The 18867-nt window shown below is 32.4% G+C and overlaps 1 protein-coding gene across 1 annotated transcript; it reads left to right on the top strand.

Moving 5' to 3' along the window:
* Nucleotides 1-230: 230 nt before the first annotated feature.
* Nucleotides 231-18072, top strand: LOC130448832 (microprocessor complex subunit DGCR8). The gene is made up of 4 exons (XM_056786373.1): nt 231-744; nt 5834-6681; nt 9037-9258; nt 14318-18072. Exons 1-4 carry the CDS (start codon nt 509-511, stop codon nt 14677-14679), a joined length of 1668 nt encoding a protein of 555 aa, XP_056642351.1. The 5' UTR covers nt 231-508; the 3' UTR covers nt 14680-18072.
* The last annotated feature ends 795 nt before the right edge of the window (nt 18073-18867 follow it).

Below are 18867 nucleotides of genomic sequence, written 5' to 3'. Positions count from 1 at the left end.
CTTTATATCAATCACAGATCATAATAACTATTATTGGATATCCATTACTGAAATTTTATGTGGTGTTGGTTCAAATTTGTGATATAACCCTCAAAACAATAATGAGTAGTTTCTTTAAAAAGCCTATAAGGAAATAGAAAAATTTTCAAAGCGCTGATGTTATTCTTTTCCCTCTAGTAGCAATACATTTCCGAACGCACTTGACTTGACACTTGAGTAGGTATTTGACCATTGACAGTTAGTATTCACGAAATTATGTCTTGCGAACGTGTATGAACTGATTAAAAATTATTTCATTAATATTTTAACGTTATTAAAATTTATAAAAAATACTCTTTTTATCAATGCCAAAGTGAATAACTTCATAATGACTGATATTTTCATAAAGTGTAAATAGTTTTCCTCGGTACTTTTCAATGAATATTTCAATTTTTCGTTCATAATTGGTTGAAATATTCTTTTGATTGAACCGTGTGGAAACAGACCATCACTATTCAAAAATTGTAAAATGATGAATGGCTCATTTGTCGAAAATGAAGCTGATTCAAGTTGTTCATTTTCTCAATCAGATGCAGTTCATAATGGGTCGAATGAATTTCATAAATTTCATATTTTGGATGAAACAGGAGGTAATGACGATTCTGATAATTCAGCAGAATTCGACTCCGACATTCCCGACGAGGAAATTGATAAGATGTTGGAGGAAGCGTTAGAAAACAGAAAAAGAAAAGCTTCAGAAGCTGGGTGAGTGTAAATTAAAATAATATGGGGCTACAAGAAGTGAAATAAAAATATCCCATTTTTTGATGTATTATAAATCATGATTTTGGTACTACCTGTGTGTTAATTTAGACTGTGTTTAAATAATTATAGGTATGCTGCTATATTGAAATGTTTCTTTGTAGTGATTAGGTTAAGGAACAATCTAATTGTTAAGTTTTATATAAGGTACTCCTTTTTATTTGCAACCATAAGGGAGACATAGAGTCATAGTATATAGTGTATAGTAGGTGATTATCAGCTATATTTGAGATTATATAGTTTTAACTTGAATAATATATCTTCACCAAAACACTACAATGCTATGAGAACATATTTCCATATACTGTTAAAAATGATCTTACCTTCACGTACAGTCTGTTTTCTTTTTCTTCTGCTTTGTCTCTAATAACATACTGTATAAGTTGTTTTGTCATGTCAGATTCAATATCTATTATGTGTTCTCTTATCTTAGTTTTCTCAATGCACTGATTTTATCTGTCACACATTTGGTTACCTGTGTGAAGTTATCCATGGATTTCTGTCACAAATATTTTTTTACAACATAAACTGAACTTTGGCAAAAAATGTTAGTTCTTTGTTTTCCAATTAGGTGAACCTTGTAATAGTTAGATAATTTTTGTAATTTTTTGGTTCTTTAGTTTAGAATATGTACAAAAACATGTGTTTAAAAATGTTTTATCCACTTAACCCTCAATTTTTGGCAGTAAAATTATGTAACCTCTTATAATGTCATCATATGTCTTCTCTATTAACATTTTTTTGTGAAAACCAAAAGAGAACTTGATTTTTCTCTAGATTCCATTTGGTCATTAACTCCGATAACATCTGGGAGATATTTAATTTGGGAACCTGCAAAATTGTTTGCAGGCTAGTACAAATGAACATCTTTCAGTTGTTGTAAAATCTATCGAATGTGTAGTATAAGAAATAAAGAGTATTTTTATACTTGCAGGTCCATATATCATATGTAGTAGCAGAAATTTTAATATTTTCTTTTAAGAAAACTAATAATTTTTTACAAATTGACAAGCAACATATTTCGTAAATATTAGGAATTATATTTCATTCTAAAATATTAATCTGAAGGAACACTGTAACAGGTAGCCAATTTGTTTAATAGCCATCTAAAACCCATGTCATTCACAATACAAAAGGGCTGTATGTTTGTGGCTATTAATTCCCCAATATAATAGTGATTCTTTCTGGATTTCGTTTCCTTAGTGTTCTACTTAAGGTGTTGCATAATAAATACCTCTAAATCTCAAACCCAAAAATACCCAAAATGTTTTATCTTTAGCAGAATTTAGTAAAACAAATTTTTTATAATGGGCGTGTCTTGAAAACAAAGCAATTAACATAAAGTTTCTTTTATAGTACAAGTAAAATATGATTAAACCTGAAATTAAATTGGGCGCTTCTGATTTTCTAGATTCTCAGAGGGTTTTGGCCACTGAATAAGTATAACAACTCTTAACAAAATTCCAGATACGGATTTTCGAAATTTTGGAACTCTTTAACTTAAAAAAAATTTTGAAACGAATAACTCGAAACCCAAAAGGAATCCGCTCGCGAATTCCCGCCAGTATGAATTCAAGCTGATTTACGTTCCAGGCGCACATGGAAACAGCTCTAACTTTTGGAAAACTACTTCGTTTTGCCGAGCATATTTGGATTCAGTGGCTCAAAATACATAAGAATACCACTGTTTTATCTTTGTCCCTATGATTGCACACTGCAGCATTGACCTCTCCCGGACTATAACTTTTCAGCACGCACAATATGAGGTCTGGCTATTAAATAACGAGACTGCGCGCCTAAAGGGCGCCCTAGACGGGTGGGGTAAAAAACGAATTGTGCATTGGGTATCTAGATATCTTGTCTATGCACGTCCCAAAACACGTTTCCGTCACTATTATAGACCTATGGGGACAATTCTCTATCTCCTGCGCGTGCTTATGAGTGGTGTAAGCACTTTAGTGAGGTCCAAGAGAGCACTGAACATGACCAGCGCCCAGGTCGCCCTAAGACTGTTTCAACTCCGGAAACAGTGACCAAAATCAACCAAATTGTACGTGCAGATCATTGAATGAGCATCCGGATGATTGCCTAAAGGCTCTCACCAAAGAAGACTTCTAGCACGGCTTTGATCAATGGAAAAAACGTATGGGAAGGTGTGTGGCGAGTGAAGGGAAGTATATTGAAGGGGAGCATTCGAATGTAGAAAAATTTTTATAATAAAACACTTTTTCGTAACCAGTCTCGTTATTTAATAGGCAGACCTCGTAAAACGATCTATGTTTGTTAATAAGGAGAACAATATTAAACTACTAAAATACTGTTTCCAAGCGTGTCTGGTAATTCAGGGAATCCCCGACCAACGAATGCAGCGGACAGCCGAAATTCGGGGAATCATTGTATCGATTTATATTCTGCATGGTGATATTTTACGAAAATCGAATTTTTTGCTTTGCATGATTTTTGATTTTAGTAAGGTTTACATGTCTAAGCCAAGGTAGTATAATACCATTATTAATGTGTTATCTTTAATAAATTAATAAATAAGTTTTACCGTTTCACCTCATTTTTATAGTAAAAGATTACTGGAAATTCTATGGCCGATATCGGTGTCGGGTGGAAAAAATCATATCGTTCGATCCCTAATATAAAATCCACTGGTAATATTAAATACATAGGATTCTACTTTGATCCTCATCTAAGATGGGAAAATCACACTGAAAAAGCAACAAACACAATTAGAGTAATGCTATTTAGGTATAAATATATCTGAAAAATTTTTTTATTGAATGATCAATTGAAAATATTCTATTACGCTCTCATGGTTGAATATTCTATGGAAATTTGGCTTGGGGGAAGTACAGGATACTTAAAAAAACTGTATACTGTTCATAAAGAAATATTGATAATAATGCACTCTAAGAAGTATCAGTATACAAAAGATCTACTATATAAAGAACCCAGAGTTTTAGATATGAGACAAATGTACTATTTTCAAATTTGTTCAAGGTGTTACAAAAATAAATCTCGACTGAATATTTCTATTCACAGTCTCAATACAAGATATGCATGTCAATAGAATATTGAAGAAAAAAGGTCAATCAAAAATATTGGTCAAGGATACCATGAAAACCTGATTCCAACCTGATTTAACCATCTGTCATTAAACCTAAAAAATCTTAAATTGCAAATCTCATTAAGCGAATAAAAAAAAACAATAAAATCGACTCTCCTTAGTCTCTTTTGCGAAGAAATAAATAACTTGGTAAACATTCAGGACAAGTATCAACAAGCTTTACAAAAAGTTTCAACTTGCTGCTTCGATCAAGTTTATTATAGTAAAGGTTAGGTTAGGTAAGGAAGGTATTTCTTATAGTTTTCTTACGTAGATATATGGAGTGGGCAAATCTACCATTTTTGATATTAAGAAGAAGGAAGAAGGGATACGATCTTATGTTGTGAGGACTGAAAAGGGTCCAGGTGCTCGAAAGACATTAAAAACGCCTGAAAATCCACAACTCGAAGATGCATTGCTTACATGTTTTATAGAATAGCAACGAAAAAACGTTCATTGATCAAACGATATTTTGATGGAGAAGACGAAATACATTCATGAAAAATTTGCACGAGGAGAGTTTTCTGTCAGTAGAGTTTGGTTGGAAAAATTTGAAAAGAGAAACGAAATACGTCAACTCAAAATCACCGGCGAGAAGTTGTCAAACGAAAAAGACGCCGTAAGACCATTAGAGGACAAATTTAAAGATTCACCAAGGAGAAAGAATTATCCTCATAGCAAATCTATAATGTAGATGAGTCAGGTTTGTATTGGAAAACGATACCAGACAAAACGTTGACTTAGAAGTTGGAGCACTGGTCCTAAAGTTTCCAAAGAAATAATAACTTGCTGCTGGGATGCACAAACTGTCTTTGTTGGTCATTGGCAGAGCACAAAAGCCACGTGTCTTTGAATCTGTACAAAACCTTCCAGTACATTACATGGGGCAAAGAAAAGCATGGGAGACGAGACCTATATTTCTAGATTGACTTAAGTGATACTTTAACCTTGAACTAAAAAATTCTTATCTAAGAAGAACTTACCGCAGAAAACGATCTTCATCCATTGATGAAAATTTCACGGTTTTGTTCATGCCTTTTAATTGCGCAGCTCTCATCCAGACTAAAATGTTATTTAAAACATAAAGGTGAATTATAAGAAAAAACTTTTGCTTCAAATTCAAGCACAACAGGAATTGGAATTTGAATGTACTGCATCCGATGTCCCTAAGAAGTCCACGATGAAAGAATCTGTTTTTTCATTGGCTAAAATTTGGCATCAATTCAATGCGAGCCCAATAAAAAAATCTTGTACTCCCTTGAGGCCTCAATTAAACATCGAAGAATATACAGACGATGACTTTGAACCCATCTTTGGGTTAAAAGTCAAGATTCCTTTGGTTTTTTCGTTGGTAGAGGCTTTTCTGAGGCTGAAATTAATAGCCTCTTGCTAGATAATGATGACCTAAATGCAACTGAACCTCTTACTAATGATAAAATAATAAGACAAGTAATACAAGAATTTGAGGGCGAATATGAAGAAATGTCTCACGTTGAACAAGTAGCAAGCGTTTCCAAGCGTGGTGTGGTGGTCTGCCCTTAATATATGTCTTTATTTGGCACTAAATACCACCTGGATTTCTTTAAAAAAGTTCAATAAATTAATATCTACAGGTAAATACACATTTAAAATTTCACTATCCTATTAGTATTATTTCATAAAATATACCCTATATATTCTCTGTGCTATAATCTGAGTTCGGTTTAAAGAATAAGTAATATGTACAAAAACCAGAATAATTATTACTAAAAACTTTTCTATTTAAAAACTTAAAATAGAATGTTTACAGAAATTCTATTACTTTATTCATCATATTACTTTTTTCTATTTAAATTGTTTGAAAGTTGTTCAATTAGTAGAGAAATGTACTTAAAATAATTGTAATTTCAACTTTTCTTAACATATTTAATTTTTTTCTAGAATAGACAATGAAGAAATACCTTTCGAAGAAAAGAATAAGATACTATTAATTGAAAAGGGGCAAAACCATTTCGATGTGCTGCCAGAAGGATGGATTCAAGTTATTCATAACAGTGGAATGCCTATATACTTACACAAAGCTTCTAGGGTTTGTTGTCTATCGAGGCCCTATTTCTTAGGACCTGGATCAGCTAGGAAACATCATATACCAGTAAATGCTATAACTTGTTTGAATTATAAAAGAGCTCTAGAAAAAGAAGAAGCAGAGTCGAAAGGATCACCCGAAGTCAATAAACAATGTGGCCAAAAATTTCCAAATGCAAAAATTGAAACTCTCCAAGAAAATATTCAAATGCAAAACCTTTCTCCGGAACAAGTACGCGAATATTGTGAAAAATTATTTAAATTTCAAAATATGAAAGTATTAAGATTCAAATCTTGGTCAGAACGAAGAAAATTTACTAAAAAATTAAAACAAAAAAATCAGTTGCAACGACCTACTTTACCAGATGGTACTAAACTCATAACTTTTCCTATACAAAATTCTGAAAATTCTGAGAACAGTGCTAACACTAAGAAAGAATGGATTATGAACCCGAACGGAAAATCTTATGTTTGTATTCTTCACGAATATGTTCAGCATGCTTTAAAAAAACAACCTACTTACCAATTCACTGAATTAGAAAATGCAGCAACTCCGTATGCAGCCACAGTTATCATTAAAGATATGCGATATGGGGTTGGATATGGGACCAGCAAAAAACAAGCCAAGTCTGAAGCAGCTAAGGCTACTTTGGAAATATTAATTCCGGAAATGAAATTTAAGATTGCTCCAGATAGTCAAACAGGTCAATAAACATTTTTTTTATTTTTTAAATGAATACCTAACTATGTGAGACGCAATATTTTAAACATAATCGGATATTTTGAACTCATATGAAAATGTAATAAAATAACTTTAATTAGAGATATTAAAAATAACATATATATAATCAGTTTTTTTGCACCATCCACCTTTTTTGAATGGTTATAGTTGATATCAACAAGTTTGATAGTGTTTACTGGTAGGTATAAGGTATCAGTAATTCACCAAATAAAACTAAAACGATATATAAATCATTATTTTTCCAAAATTCAAATAACTCATCTAATATTTTTTTTCAATTTTCTTGTCTGTTTGATAAATGCAAAGGGCAACATTTGACCTTAAAAAAAATCTTTGTATTAGTTGGCTTATGAACCAAAAGTATTTTATATGTAAGAATAGTTTTTTTTTTCTATGCGAGCAATGACTTTTTACTTTCAGTAAAATTATTTGATTTGTGGGTAGACTGTCTTGAAGGGTATGTCTTGATGTTCCAGACTTTTACCATATCAAAGCGATTTATTTGAAAATGAAATACACACCTTGTTCCATTTAATATGAACATCAGTTGGCTATCATCGCATTTGATGTGGCAAAATAAAAGGACCATTGACTTTGTTTAAATTCTTGTAGCAATTTTTATAAAATATATTTCAATATTGTTATAAATTAATTTTATAACAATGTTGTTGATAACTTGATTAGAGAATAATGCCTTCTAGTGACAGTTTTTCATTTAACTAACAATTTTATGTTGTAAATCATAATTTCCTTATAGAAGTTAGAGAAATAGTTGCTTGGCTATGGAAAGAAACTATGCTCATAAGTTTCACTTGAGGCTGCCTCAATCTCAAGAAAAAATTTGCTTGTTTACATGATATTCTGCAAGCTTACTCTATGATAATTTCAGGATCCTTGATGAGTAGTTTGCTCGAATACATTCTACGGAGCATCTATTAAAATTGTAACCATTCTATTAACAGCTATGCTGGACTTGATATTCCTACAGCTTGATATCATAAGTTGATATTGGAATGCTTATTCCCTTATATAATAATTATTTTGGTATCTAATTAAATTCATTGTTATCTTGCAAGCACTCAGTACATGTTCTTTTATTTTGATGTTTATCTGTTTTTTGCTTATAAGCTCCTCACAATTGAGCTTAGTATTTATGTGTAGGTACTTTGAAAATATGATTCAGAAAATATAGTCTCTGTATTTTTACTATAAAACCACAGGACATAATCCTTTGTTGGAATTAATCTTATATGTAGACATGTGTTGTCATAAATTGTAATCTTCTATTTTGTTATATGTGGAAAAGGTTGTTTTGCAGGTTTGGAAAAGCAGTGATTGGGTCCTCATGGAACAGATAGGATAACAGTATTGTTCAAATGTGCATCTTTTGGTTAAGATGGTTGTGTGCTCGCATGGCAAGCCTGATAAAATATGATATTTTGATTCACTATTTCAAAATTTATACATGCAGCAATATTATTTTTATCAGAACAGATATTCCATTTGGTGCTTTTTATTCTGTTCTCTAACAATTATTCCAATAATTTTATAATACCTAAGTAATTATTTGATTAAACAACATAATCTCATGTTTCCATCGATTCCACCACCGCACCAATATCGATAACCGTGTATTAATGGTTGCCTACAATTAGAGTTTTATCATACGAGCGGTTGCGGGGCGGAGCGAGCGCGCAACCATTGCGTCGCGAACACGCCGCAAGTACGTCGCGAACACGCCACGAGTACGTCGCGGACGCCTGGCAGAAATGCAACGTCTTCGTCGAGTGTTTGTAGCGCGTAATTAACAAAATGGATTCCGAGGAGGAAACACTACTGTTGGCTTTGTTACTTCGAGGAAGCCGGAGACTAAAACGAAAGCATCGACTAATTTGGGAGGATCCATTATCAATTAATCGAATGGAAAAGCGCGAATACTTTGTGTTGTTTTGCAAACGAATAAAAAATTTCCTATTATCTGCAAATGTCAAGAACTACATTTTATGTTATTGCTATTGATACAAACTTACTCAAGACATGAAAACATACGTTTAAGATTATCAATAACACCTGAAAAAAAACCCATAATTATGATAATGTTTTTAACATTAAATGCAGTGCGCGGTGTGATCGCTTTGAAGATCGCAATCCGCTAGTATGATAAGGCTCTTATTTCAGATTTCCAGTCACATTCTTAAAAAAAATTCAATAAGGTTAAATTTAAATTCACCTTGGTAAACTTAATTTCAGAAGAAATTTGGTTAGTTACAACAGTCTTTCATTTATGTGGTTGGAAATAATTGTATCAAACTTTCAGGAGATTCAACAAAAAAGGAAAAAGATCAAGATCTATCCTTTTTTGATGAAATAAGAGTAGAAGATCCTCGAGTGGCAGAGTTTTGTTCCAAAACGACAGAACCAGCACCTTATGACATACTTTTAACTTGTTTTCAAAGAAATTTCGGCTTGGATGATCTACAAATTAGTTACCAGGGAAATACTTCTAAATCCCAGGGAAATGAATTCACAATGACAGTAGGTAAGACTTTTCTAGATTGTTTAATAATAATGAGCGTATTTATATTGTTGTCAAATCTTCCCTTTTCCTGAAAATATAATAATATTTGAAATATTTAAAATATTTTTTTATTTTTGAAATTTTCAAGAAATGCCGAATATTTTAGTGTAATACTGTAATAATGTTCTGAATTTACTTCAATACCAGCCATGCGATTTATAAATGTTTTATTTCATTTATATTTGCAATCTTTGTTTCATAAACAGTGAACCCACAGAAAATTGTCACCTTGTAGGGTGACCACTGAAGACATTTGATCAATCCACACTTTCCAATCTATCATCTGGAAATATATTATTCAGCTACTGCCCCCCATTACGCTTTTATCGAAGTAGAGCTCCATCTTATTACAGCCAATTTTTTTTATTTGGGATATTATTGTTTAAAGTCACACATAATAAAATTTCTAAATAAAAAGTCAATTAAAAATACTCAATTGTGTCTTGGATTTGACAAAAACCAACTCAGGTATATTATTTACAAACTCCGCACTACTATAGTTTTTCTCATCGATAAAGATCCCAATTATTTCGTCGACTATTATTCCAGCCTGAATATTAATCCTTCATGGTTATTGGGTGTGGAATTATCCAGAGGATTGTTACCTTATTAATATTTACAACTATGCCTATTTACGTTTCTATTAAAGTTTGTCTCATTGGAAAACAACATTATTTAAAAAAAGTTGATGGTTTCCAATATTGTGCTTTCCAACTCTTCCTGCATATAAATTAATTTATATGGATGGAATTTATTATACTATACAGTAAAATTTATCATAAGATCATTAAAGCTGCCAAAGATATTTATTATAATAGGAAACTCGCCAATTCTCGTACTGTTTCTAAAGAAATGTGGTCCATTGTAAATGATCTTAGAAATAAGGCTTCTTCATCGAGCATAATCTCTACTTCACCTGATAACCTCAATAATGACTTTAAGCCAAACATTTTATCAAATTCTATAACTCCTTCTCATAATCGGCTTTCATATCTCCCTGATGCAATGCTAACTTACTCTTCTTTATGCTCGTAGTTTTAGCAATTGCACTCCTTCCCACGTTATCTATAGAAAGATTGGTCAAAAAGAGGCTTTCATTTCTGTAAATATAAAATACTACCCATCAATTTGGGTTTTTAAGTAGCTATTTTCTCCCTCCTAAATAATGTCTACTTTAGCCTAAACAGCCCTTACTCCACGGCAACACTTTTTGTGATTTTTCTAAAGCTTTCGATTGTGTTAATCATAATATTTTAATCAACAAATGCAGTACTACGGTTTCAGGGGAACACCTCTCGCATGTTTCAACAGAAGTCGGCTTGTTGAGCGAATCTTCAAACTACAAAAGAGAGCTGTTAGATATTTACTCGGACTAAACAGAAGGGATTACTATAAACGATTAAAAACCCTTACTCTCACTTTCTTATTCAGCTTTGAATCCCTTTGCCTAATTCGTAAGCACGCTACCACTTAGGAACGCGGAAGACGACGTCTACCTACCTACTCCACTTTCAGAATTAGTTAAAGGCTCATAACTGTACAATGCTAAAAAATGCGCAATCATTAGCCAATTGAAATTAAATCGATATCACCTTTTCCCTCATTCCGGAATAATTTGAGGGCATATTCTGTAAACGGCTTCTATTCTAATAATAATATTTAATTCCGGAGTTTAATTTTGCTATGGACTTATATACTAATAATTATTACCTATAATTTTGTTACTCATTGCGGTTTTCTTCTGTATATTGAAATTTTATTTTATCTTTATTTAGTTATTTTTATGTTTGTTTTCCAGTTTTTATAACCTTTTGTCTATAAATTGCAACAATTTTTTGACAATAAAGCATTTCTCTCTCATAACATCGTTATAAAAAATGTTTGAGAACTATCATGATCCTTGGACTAGTCTAATACTCAATAGTGGATAGGCTTCTAACATGAAACAAACTTTTAAATGTTTTCATTCGATGCAGTTTTTATACGTCAGGCACCAATTTGGTTAAACTTTTTCATCATCTATCTCACAATATCTCGTTATAGGGTATAAATTGATATGATTAATTTATATTTCCACTAACCGAATTAGGTTGCTTAGCTTTGCATTTGCTCTGTATTTTATATTAAGAGCTTTCATCTTTTTCTAGATTCAAGTATTTATCAAATTTGGCACTTCAATTCTCCTATGTTCTAGTAATATCCGGATTTGTCAAATTACAAAGATGCAATTGATTTGAAAGTTCTTTGTTTCATCATATTCTGAACTATAAAGTAAATTGACCAAATTGTCTGAGAAGTTTTACATGGAAAATTCACAATTACAATGAAGATAACTTGTTAATCCAATTTAAATACAGGAAGAGTCGGGAGGAGCGCACCAAACTTTAGGAGTGTACTATACGATTATACAAATTATACAAATTATCACATAAAAATTTTCTTAATCATAGTGTTCTTTCAATAAATGTCCATAAATAACGCCATTGACTTCTAAACATTTTCTGCTTCGTCTACGAAGAGCGTTTGTTGCTCTCCCAATTGATTCATTTCTTTCTTCTTTAATATGTGAATCTGGAGATCTTGCAGGCCAATTAATGGGACCTCCACGACCAATCCAACGCCTTGGAAAACGTTCGTCCAAATGTTGCTTGACCTGACGATCGACATGTACTGATAGTACATTTGCATTCTAATATTTACAGGAACATCCTCTAGTAGACATTGTAACTCATAGGTAGTTGTCTCCTGTGAGACGATTCTCCAATTTTCATCCGACCATACATGATATTATTAATGCAATCACGGGCAAATGTAGTTCCATCCGTAAATAGTATACTCGATACAACACGATGATTATTATTTATCCACCGACAAAACTTCATATGGTTAGCGTAATCCTCTGGTTCGTGGAGTGTGTTTATCACCCCTTTTTGTGGAACTCCCAATTGAGTAGCAATTCTCCGTGAACTAGTAGTTGCATCTTCTTCTACTATGTACTGAATCCATATCTGATTATATATATTTTTAATTAATTACATAATTGATAAGTAATTTAACAATTTCATAAAATAATTTAGATATTATTATTATTATTATTAAACGAACTAACGTGACTCGAAAAGGTCGTAACAAGATTTATGATTTAAATTATTAAAGTTACTCGAAGGAATTTAAAAACAGTACTTGTTTAGAAACAAATACATTGCCTTGTCGAGTAGACAATGGCAATGAAAACACTTAGGGAGCGATTTCATGAAGGCAACTAGCAACCGACAACCAGTAATCGCAACCAAAAATGGTAGTGGGGGGAAGGTTTCTGTAGTTGAATTATTCCATCTGCGGCGACGAATCGCCAGGTGTTGTCACAGGTTGCTGGCTGATGGGAGAGTAGAACTGGTAAAAGAGACAATAATATATGAATCTCATGAGAATAATGAGAACATCTAGAATATAATAATATTTCTGATACAGTTCAAAGCAGCACAAAGAATGAAAATTATACAGAAAAATTCATTGGTTTGGTCCATCAAAGACAACCACTTTGGAATATTAGAGAACTGAAAAGTGATAAGCGTGTGATAAGCGTAGTGCATCTATCAAACAAAAATTATGGGATGAAATAAAATAACACTGGCCATGATGGTTGAATAACCATAATATTCACCAGAATTGAACTCTAGAATTTTCCATATTCACCAAACTAAAAAAACTTGTACAAGGACTGTAACGCTAAAAGGACAGAATAAAATACCAAAGAGCATATATAGAAAAAAAACCGCTGATATAAGTCATCCTGAAGAGGATGACTTTGGTGGGGGCAGCAAAAATATTGCTAAAAATATAGTTTTTCTATGGAAATAAAGACTTTATGGAACAAACTACATTGTATCGCGAGTGAAGTGAAAAGTCATTAAAGAGGAGAGGCCCAGATAACACGACCTTCGAATTTGGCACTGATAAGGTCACCGACACATGAACAAATAAAAATAACCAATCAAAAGTTGGAAGAACATCTTTCGATATGTTTTCCTGTGAATACACTTAAGAGTAACTGACCTTTTTAAGTCTAAATATTTATCCAAAATACGATAAGTTTAGTTGTATAAAACAATTAACTTATTGATCCATTTACTTTTTTTAAACTAATTCTTTGGTATGTCTGACGACTAATTTTTAATCTTTAATTGGTCATTAAAAATTTTCCATTCGTTCTACACTTTTTCCCTAACTACTTAATTTTGTCTTTGGTTCACTTAATCGTTTTTGCTCTCAATTGCAAATGATTATTTAAGGTTTTTTCTTCTTTCAGTTTTCCCTGCATTAGTTCTTTGCTTTAAATATTTACCTCATTCCTTTAAAGCACTAATGATCATTTTCTTGATCGTTCTCGTAAGTGGGTCTATTTTATTTTCTCATCTATGATTTAAACCTGACATAAAAATTCGCTCTTTCTGTATTTCGTTTAATTTATTTGCTCATTATCTAATTCTATGTGATATGTTTTTGGTCCCACCTCTTTTAGGTTAGTGGGTGATCAGGGATCGTTGCGCGCTTAGGTCTTCTGACATTTGAAACTACCAATGATCGATGTCCTTTATAAAGCTGATCAGACTCCTTGTCTTTAACGTTTCAATATCTCTCGGCTTGTCCAAGTGTTTGAAGCTCGTAAGTATGAAGGCTGGGTACTCATCGTTGACGTGGTCTGCAGTTTCTTCTTTCTTGATGCACTAGCGGCATTCTGAATCATTCTGGATGCCTATAACATGGAGATGGCGCTTTAGATGTCTTATTAACAGACCAGTCATCGATCGTATTTTGCTCCTGTTTAAGTGGAACAGTTGATTAATAAGACAGCCTGGAGGCCTATTTATGATTATTTCATGCCAGTTATTTCGATCCATCTCCGAAGACATCTTCTAATTTTTTGTCGAAGTTAAGTTAACATGATAAATTGTGAAGGGTTGTGTATTGATTGTAACATAACATTTTTCGTTAAATATCTATTATGTATATTTTTTAGGTAAACACACAGCAACTGTGTCCTGTAAGAATAAAAGAGACGGTAAACAGAGAGCGTCACAGGCGATACTTCAAGCTTTGCATCCGAGTATCACCTCTTGGGGATCCTTATTAAGACTTTATGGAAATCGTTCTGTGAAAAGTTTCAAAGAAAAAAAGCTCGAAGAACAAGAGATTACTTGTTTGCAAAGCAAAGCAGCCATTAATCAACCCAATTATGCGATTTTGAATAAATTGAAGATGGAATTAGGTAAATTACGAGAAAAAAGAAAAGCGATTAAACCCATTGGTATCTTGGATACCGAAGAAACTTCGGTAGTATCTCCCTTATCTACATCTAATTTAAAAAACGTCGATTTATGATCTTAATTATAATTTGACAGGAATTTTTATTTGAAAATAAAACAAACACTTCCTATTTATCTATGAAATTAAAGTGATTGTATGGAAGTTATACCAACAATAGTATCTCAATAATGCACATGGAATTGATTAACATATTCAGAAAACGATTGCTAAAGTTTTGATTCTATAATTTGCAAACACCTCACCTTACCCTTATTAAATTTTAGCTTCCAAACTTCATCGCTGATAAATAATTGTATAGACTAGTGAGAATTAAGAAACAAAGGCAGTGGTGAATAGCTACAGGTTAATCACCGTTCTTCAATTACAATATTTGTAAGGTTAAAAAGAAGTTATTTGGTTATCAAAATCTTTTAAGAGGAAAAGAGAGCAAAAACGAGATAAAAATTGAACAAAAATCACAGCTAAGGTCTTGGAATGTACAAGGAAATAATCAACTCCACCAACATAATTATTTCCGCCGACGCCAAGTATTAGTATATCCAAAGATCATTCAGGTCTTTGGTCAATAGCTTAACATCCTAATTTGACGTTTAAATTGGAGTTTTTCCATTTATTATTACAATAGGCGTCATAAAAACGGTGAAAAGTATGACAGGGAATAGTATTAAGTTTCTAAGCATGCTGTATTTTGTTAAGTTGTGAACTTTTTGAATCAACGCAATAACAAATTTTGTGAAAGAACTACTAACTCGCAATATTTGAACAGACATGCAGAAAGCTCTGCTCGTGAACTGCACTACTAAAATATAACTTGTTACGGTTAATTTTCGACTTATCACCGAAGAGATTGAGACATTTATCATATCTGTGGACAAGCTTTTCAATATCCTCTTCAAAGAAAGTTGCCGCTAATGTGGCCTAACCGTTCGGTGACAATAGAGTACAAAACAGACCTTGAAACTTCTGGAAATTTCGTAGACAAACCAGTAATGGTGAATCTGCGGTTTTCTTTAACCATTCTGTCAACTTCTGCCATCTCATCATGTCAACTTCAACTTCTATCATCTCTTATGAAGTTTTCCCCGTACACACGACTTATTCTCCGATGGATTTCTGCATCATTATTGCCTTCAGCCTGTATAAACGAATTACACTTGGCGGGAGCGTCAATAATGACGGACATGTTTGCGTAGCTGTAGCACAACGCCGACTGATGCTTGAATGTCAACATTAGCGGAGTGTGTAGAGCGAGAGCTTCGCAGTCGACTGTAGCGCATGCCCGCGTAGCGTCTGCACGGAGCGATCGGATCAGTCGCCCCTTAACAATAAAGCTACTATCGAAAGCGTGCAATGATACTGTTTACGCCGGTTTAACATCTTTTATCATAGAAGAACTACTAAAATAACTTTAGCATAGAAAATATAAAGGGAGCAATTCAAATCAACAAAGCTGTTATTACTAACTGTTACAAGTGTAAAGCGCAAAATTTTCTGAAAAGGAACGAGTAAGATTACTCACAGTTTATTGAGTTGTATATACAATAAATTAAAAAAAAAACTGAATATCACTGATAGAAAGATCAAGGTCCTACGGGATAGCCGACCGAGGACTTTTTGCGTGGTGTGATAGGGAACAAGTTGTCTACTAGGATAAGACTTGAACAACTGGAACTTTTCAATGGTGAACGAAATATTCAAAACGAGACACGGACTAGGAAATATCAATGGAAAGAAAACTAAACAAAATGAGCGATAATTGAAATTATAAAAAGAAGAGAAGAGGCAGATGGGGAAACTGAAGAAAAAATATTTAAAAAAAGCAAAAATCTCGGAAGGTCGCCGTAACGAATCTAGGAAAACTAAAACATACCATAGTTAAAATGATTGATATAATAAAACTTATAGGAAACAACATGGAGAAAATGGCCGATCAAGAGAACACGAGAAGAATACAGAGAAGAAATAAAACAATTGAAGACAGAAAACAAAAAAATAATTGAGGTCAATAGTACAATGGAAAAAAACATTATAGACATGGAGAACAGACTGGAGCACTTGAAATATCAGGAAAGGAAGAATAATGTAGTCGTCCAAAGAGTAAAAAATTAAAACAGATAGCTCAGAAGAACTAAGAATCCGAACAGCAAACTTCCTAGAAAAAGATCAGCAGGTAAATATCGCAGTAAAAAGCTCTATGAAATTAGGAGAGAAAACATGTTTAAGCAGATTGGTTAATAAAGACAAAAAAAGTGATACATGCTTTGCACCGCAGCAAAATGTATTGATACACTATTATCAATCTTGTTACATAATTTTATTTGAGTTAGAAACATTGAGGAGCAACAAAATTGAGTTAGTTTTACCAAAAACCAAGTTATATGTCAACTTTGCTAGGGAATGTAGGGAATGAACTTTTTCATTTACAGAAATTGTTCAAATACAATTATCAAACCACACTAATCAACATTTTATGTATACTTTTCACGACACGCTGAATGCTCTCCTTATGAATTAATATTAGAAACAAAAAATTTTAGTGCAGATTGAGATACGTACTTACAAACCCTGAACTATTGTATAGAAATGTCGTAGTTTCGAAAAACCAATCAACGTCTTAGTTGTGGGATTGTGGCTTTTGAATACTTATATGTTCAAATATAATTTCCAAGATGAATACTTACATATACATTCGGAGACTGAAATTATGTAAGTAATTTTTGATATTGTTAAACTTTAATACATAATTTCAGTGCCCGATGATGAATTCGGAAGCTCGGAATATATATTAAAAAGAGTATGCTATACACTTTGGTGTTGGCCACAATCTTATAACTATAACGTTATATATAACAAAAACCAAACTCTTTATTAATTTAAAAATACAACTTTTGGAAAGTGTTCTTCCCATCATCAGGGAAACTACAATATAGGAGAAGTAAATAAAAATCAAACCATGTATATAACATGTTCTCTTAACACAGTAAGTCATAGATAAAGATTAAAGAGTTGCGTTTCACATTGACCGTGAATGTTGTAATTAATATTAGGTTAAAAATTCTTGAATACGTAAAAAGATTTAAAATATGTAATTGAAATTGATTTAATCATCAAGTAATGTACATATTATCACAAAATACCAATGATGCCAATTATTAAAACTGATAATTCAAGATATACATGTGTAATATTTACCGATATATCTCTATCCCGGGTTGGAAAGCAAATGACCGGTCCCGAATGTATTAGTTGACAATAGACCATCTATTGTGTGATTTATGATAACTAATTTAAGTTAATTATTAGAGTGCGACTGAATAAGATAAGGTTAATGTCATAGCCGACACTGGGTAACTCACTAGTCGTGTTTGAAGTACAAACCAAGCGAGGGTATTTTACAACAATTATATGCTATTCTGCACCAAAGTATCACCCGAATACCATTCATTACTGATCCATTTGGACTTAATAAAATCGACTCTAATAAGGTTTTCGTTCAGAGACCGGGATTGTTTCCGTCTCGTTTATAATTTATAATAGGAAGGTTTCACAGATAAAACAAGTTAATGTAAATTGCATGTAAATGCAGACCGTGAGAAAATGTCAATCTGGTTACAACGTGCACAGTTAATGTGAAACTGAACTCCTTAATCCTTTGCTATGACTTACTTCGTTTGAAAAACACCTAAGAATTCATTCTCAAATTGAACATAAGGCAACTTTAATACCATATATTAAACACACATGTTATATACATGGTTTGAATTTTTATTTACTCCTCCACTTATATTGTAGTTTCCCTGATAATGGGAAGAAAAATTCCCGAAAGTTTGTATACAATTTCCAAAATTTGCAGCAAGCTCCAATATATTGGTTTTTGCTCTAACTGGTCAACATAGACTCAAAGGTTATTAGATCTAATTAAGGTATATATTTATATTACACAAAGTGATTTTTATGGGGATGTTCCAATACAGTACTAGTCAGATTATTCGGATGACATACAGTAATCTACAGGAACTACAATAATTTTGGTCACATTTACAATTAAATGCAATATTTTACATATTGTCACCTTTTGTTAACGTTTGCTATGGAATTAAGATCCATCATTTGAAACGATGTTACAACTAATATTTAAATTTTGTAAGGCTTGATTGTTAGTATCTGAAACATGGGTATAGATTACGTGTAGATTATTTAAATCACTTTATAACTTTCTGTTGCCAAGGCTTCTATAACACA

Source organism: Diorhabda sublineata, chromosome 9 (assembly GCF_026230105.1).
Source record: "Diorhabda sublineata isolate icDioSubl1.1 chromosome 9, icDioSubl1.1, whole genome shotgun sequence".
In the NCBI taxonomy this organism is placed as follows: Eukaryota; Metazoa; Arthropoda; class Insecta; order Coleoptera; family Chrysomelidae; genus Diorhabda; species Diorhabda sublineata.
The sequence above is the reverse complement of the archived record's forward strand: the minus strand, read 5'-3'. Positions and strand labels throughout refer to the sequence as shown.

Bases quoted from the DNA above. Each gene is read 5' to 3' on its own strand.
- LOC130448832 (XM_056786373.1), top strand. From the start codon at position 509: ATGATGAATGGCTCATTTGTCGAAAATGAAGCTGATTCAAGTTGTTCA. The intron at 6,682-9,036 runs GTCAATAAACAT...TCAAACTTTCAG, and splicing joins TGCTCCAGATAGTCAAACAG to GAGATTCAACAAAAAAGGAA. The intron at 9,259-14,317 runs GTAAGACTTTTC...TATATTTTTTAG, and splicing joins TGAATTCACAATGACAGTAG to GTAAACACACAGCAACTGTG.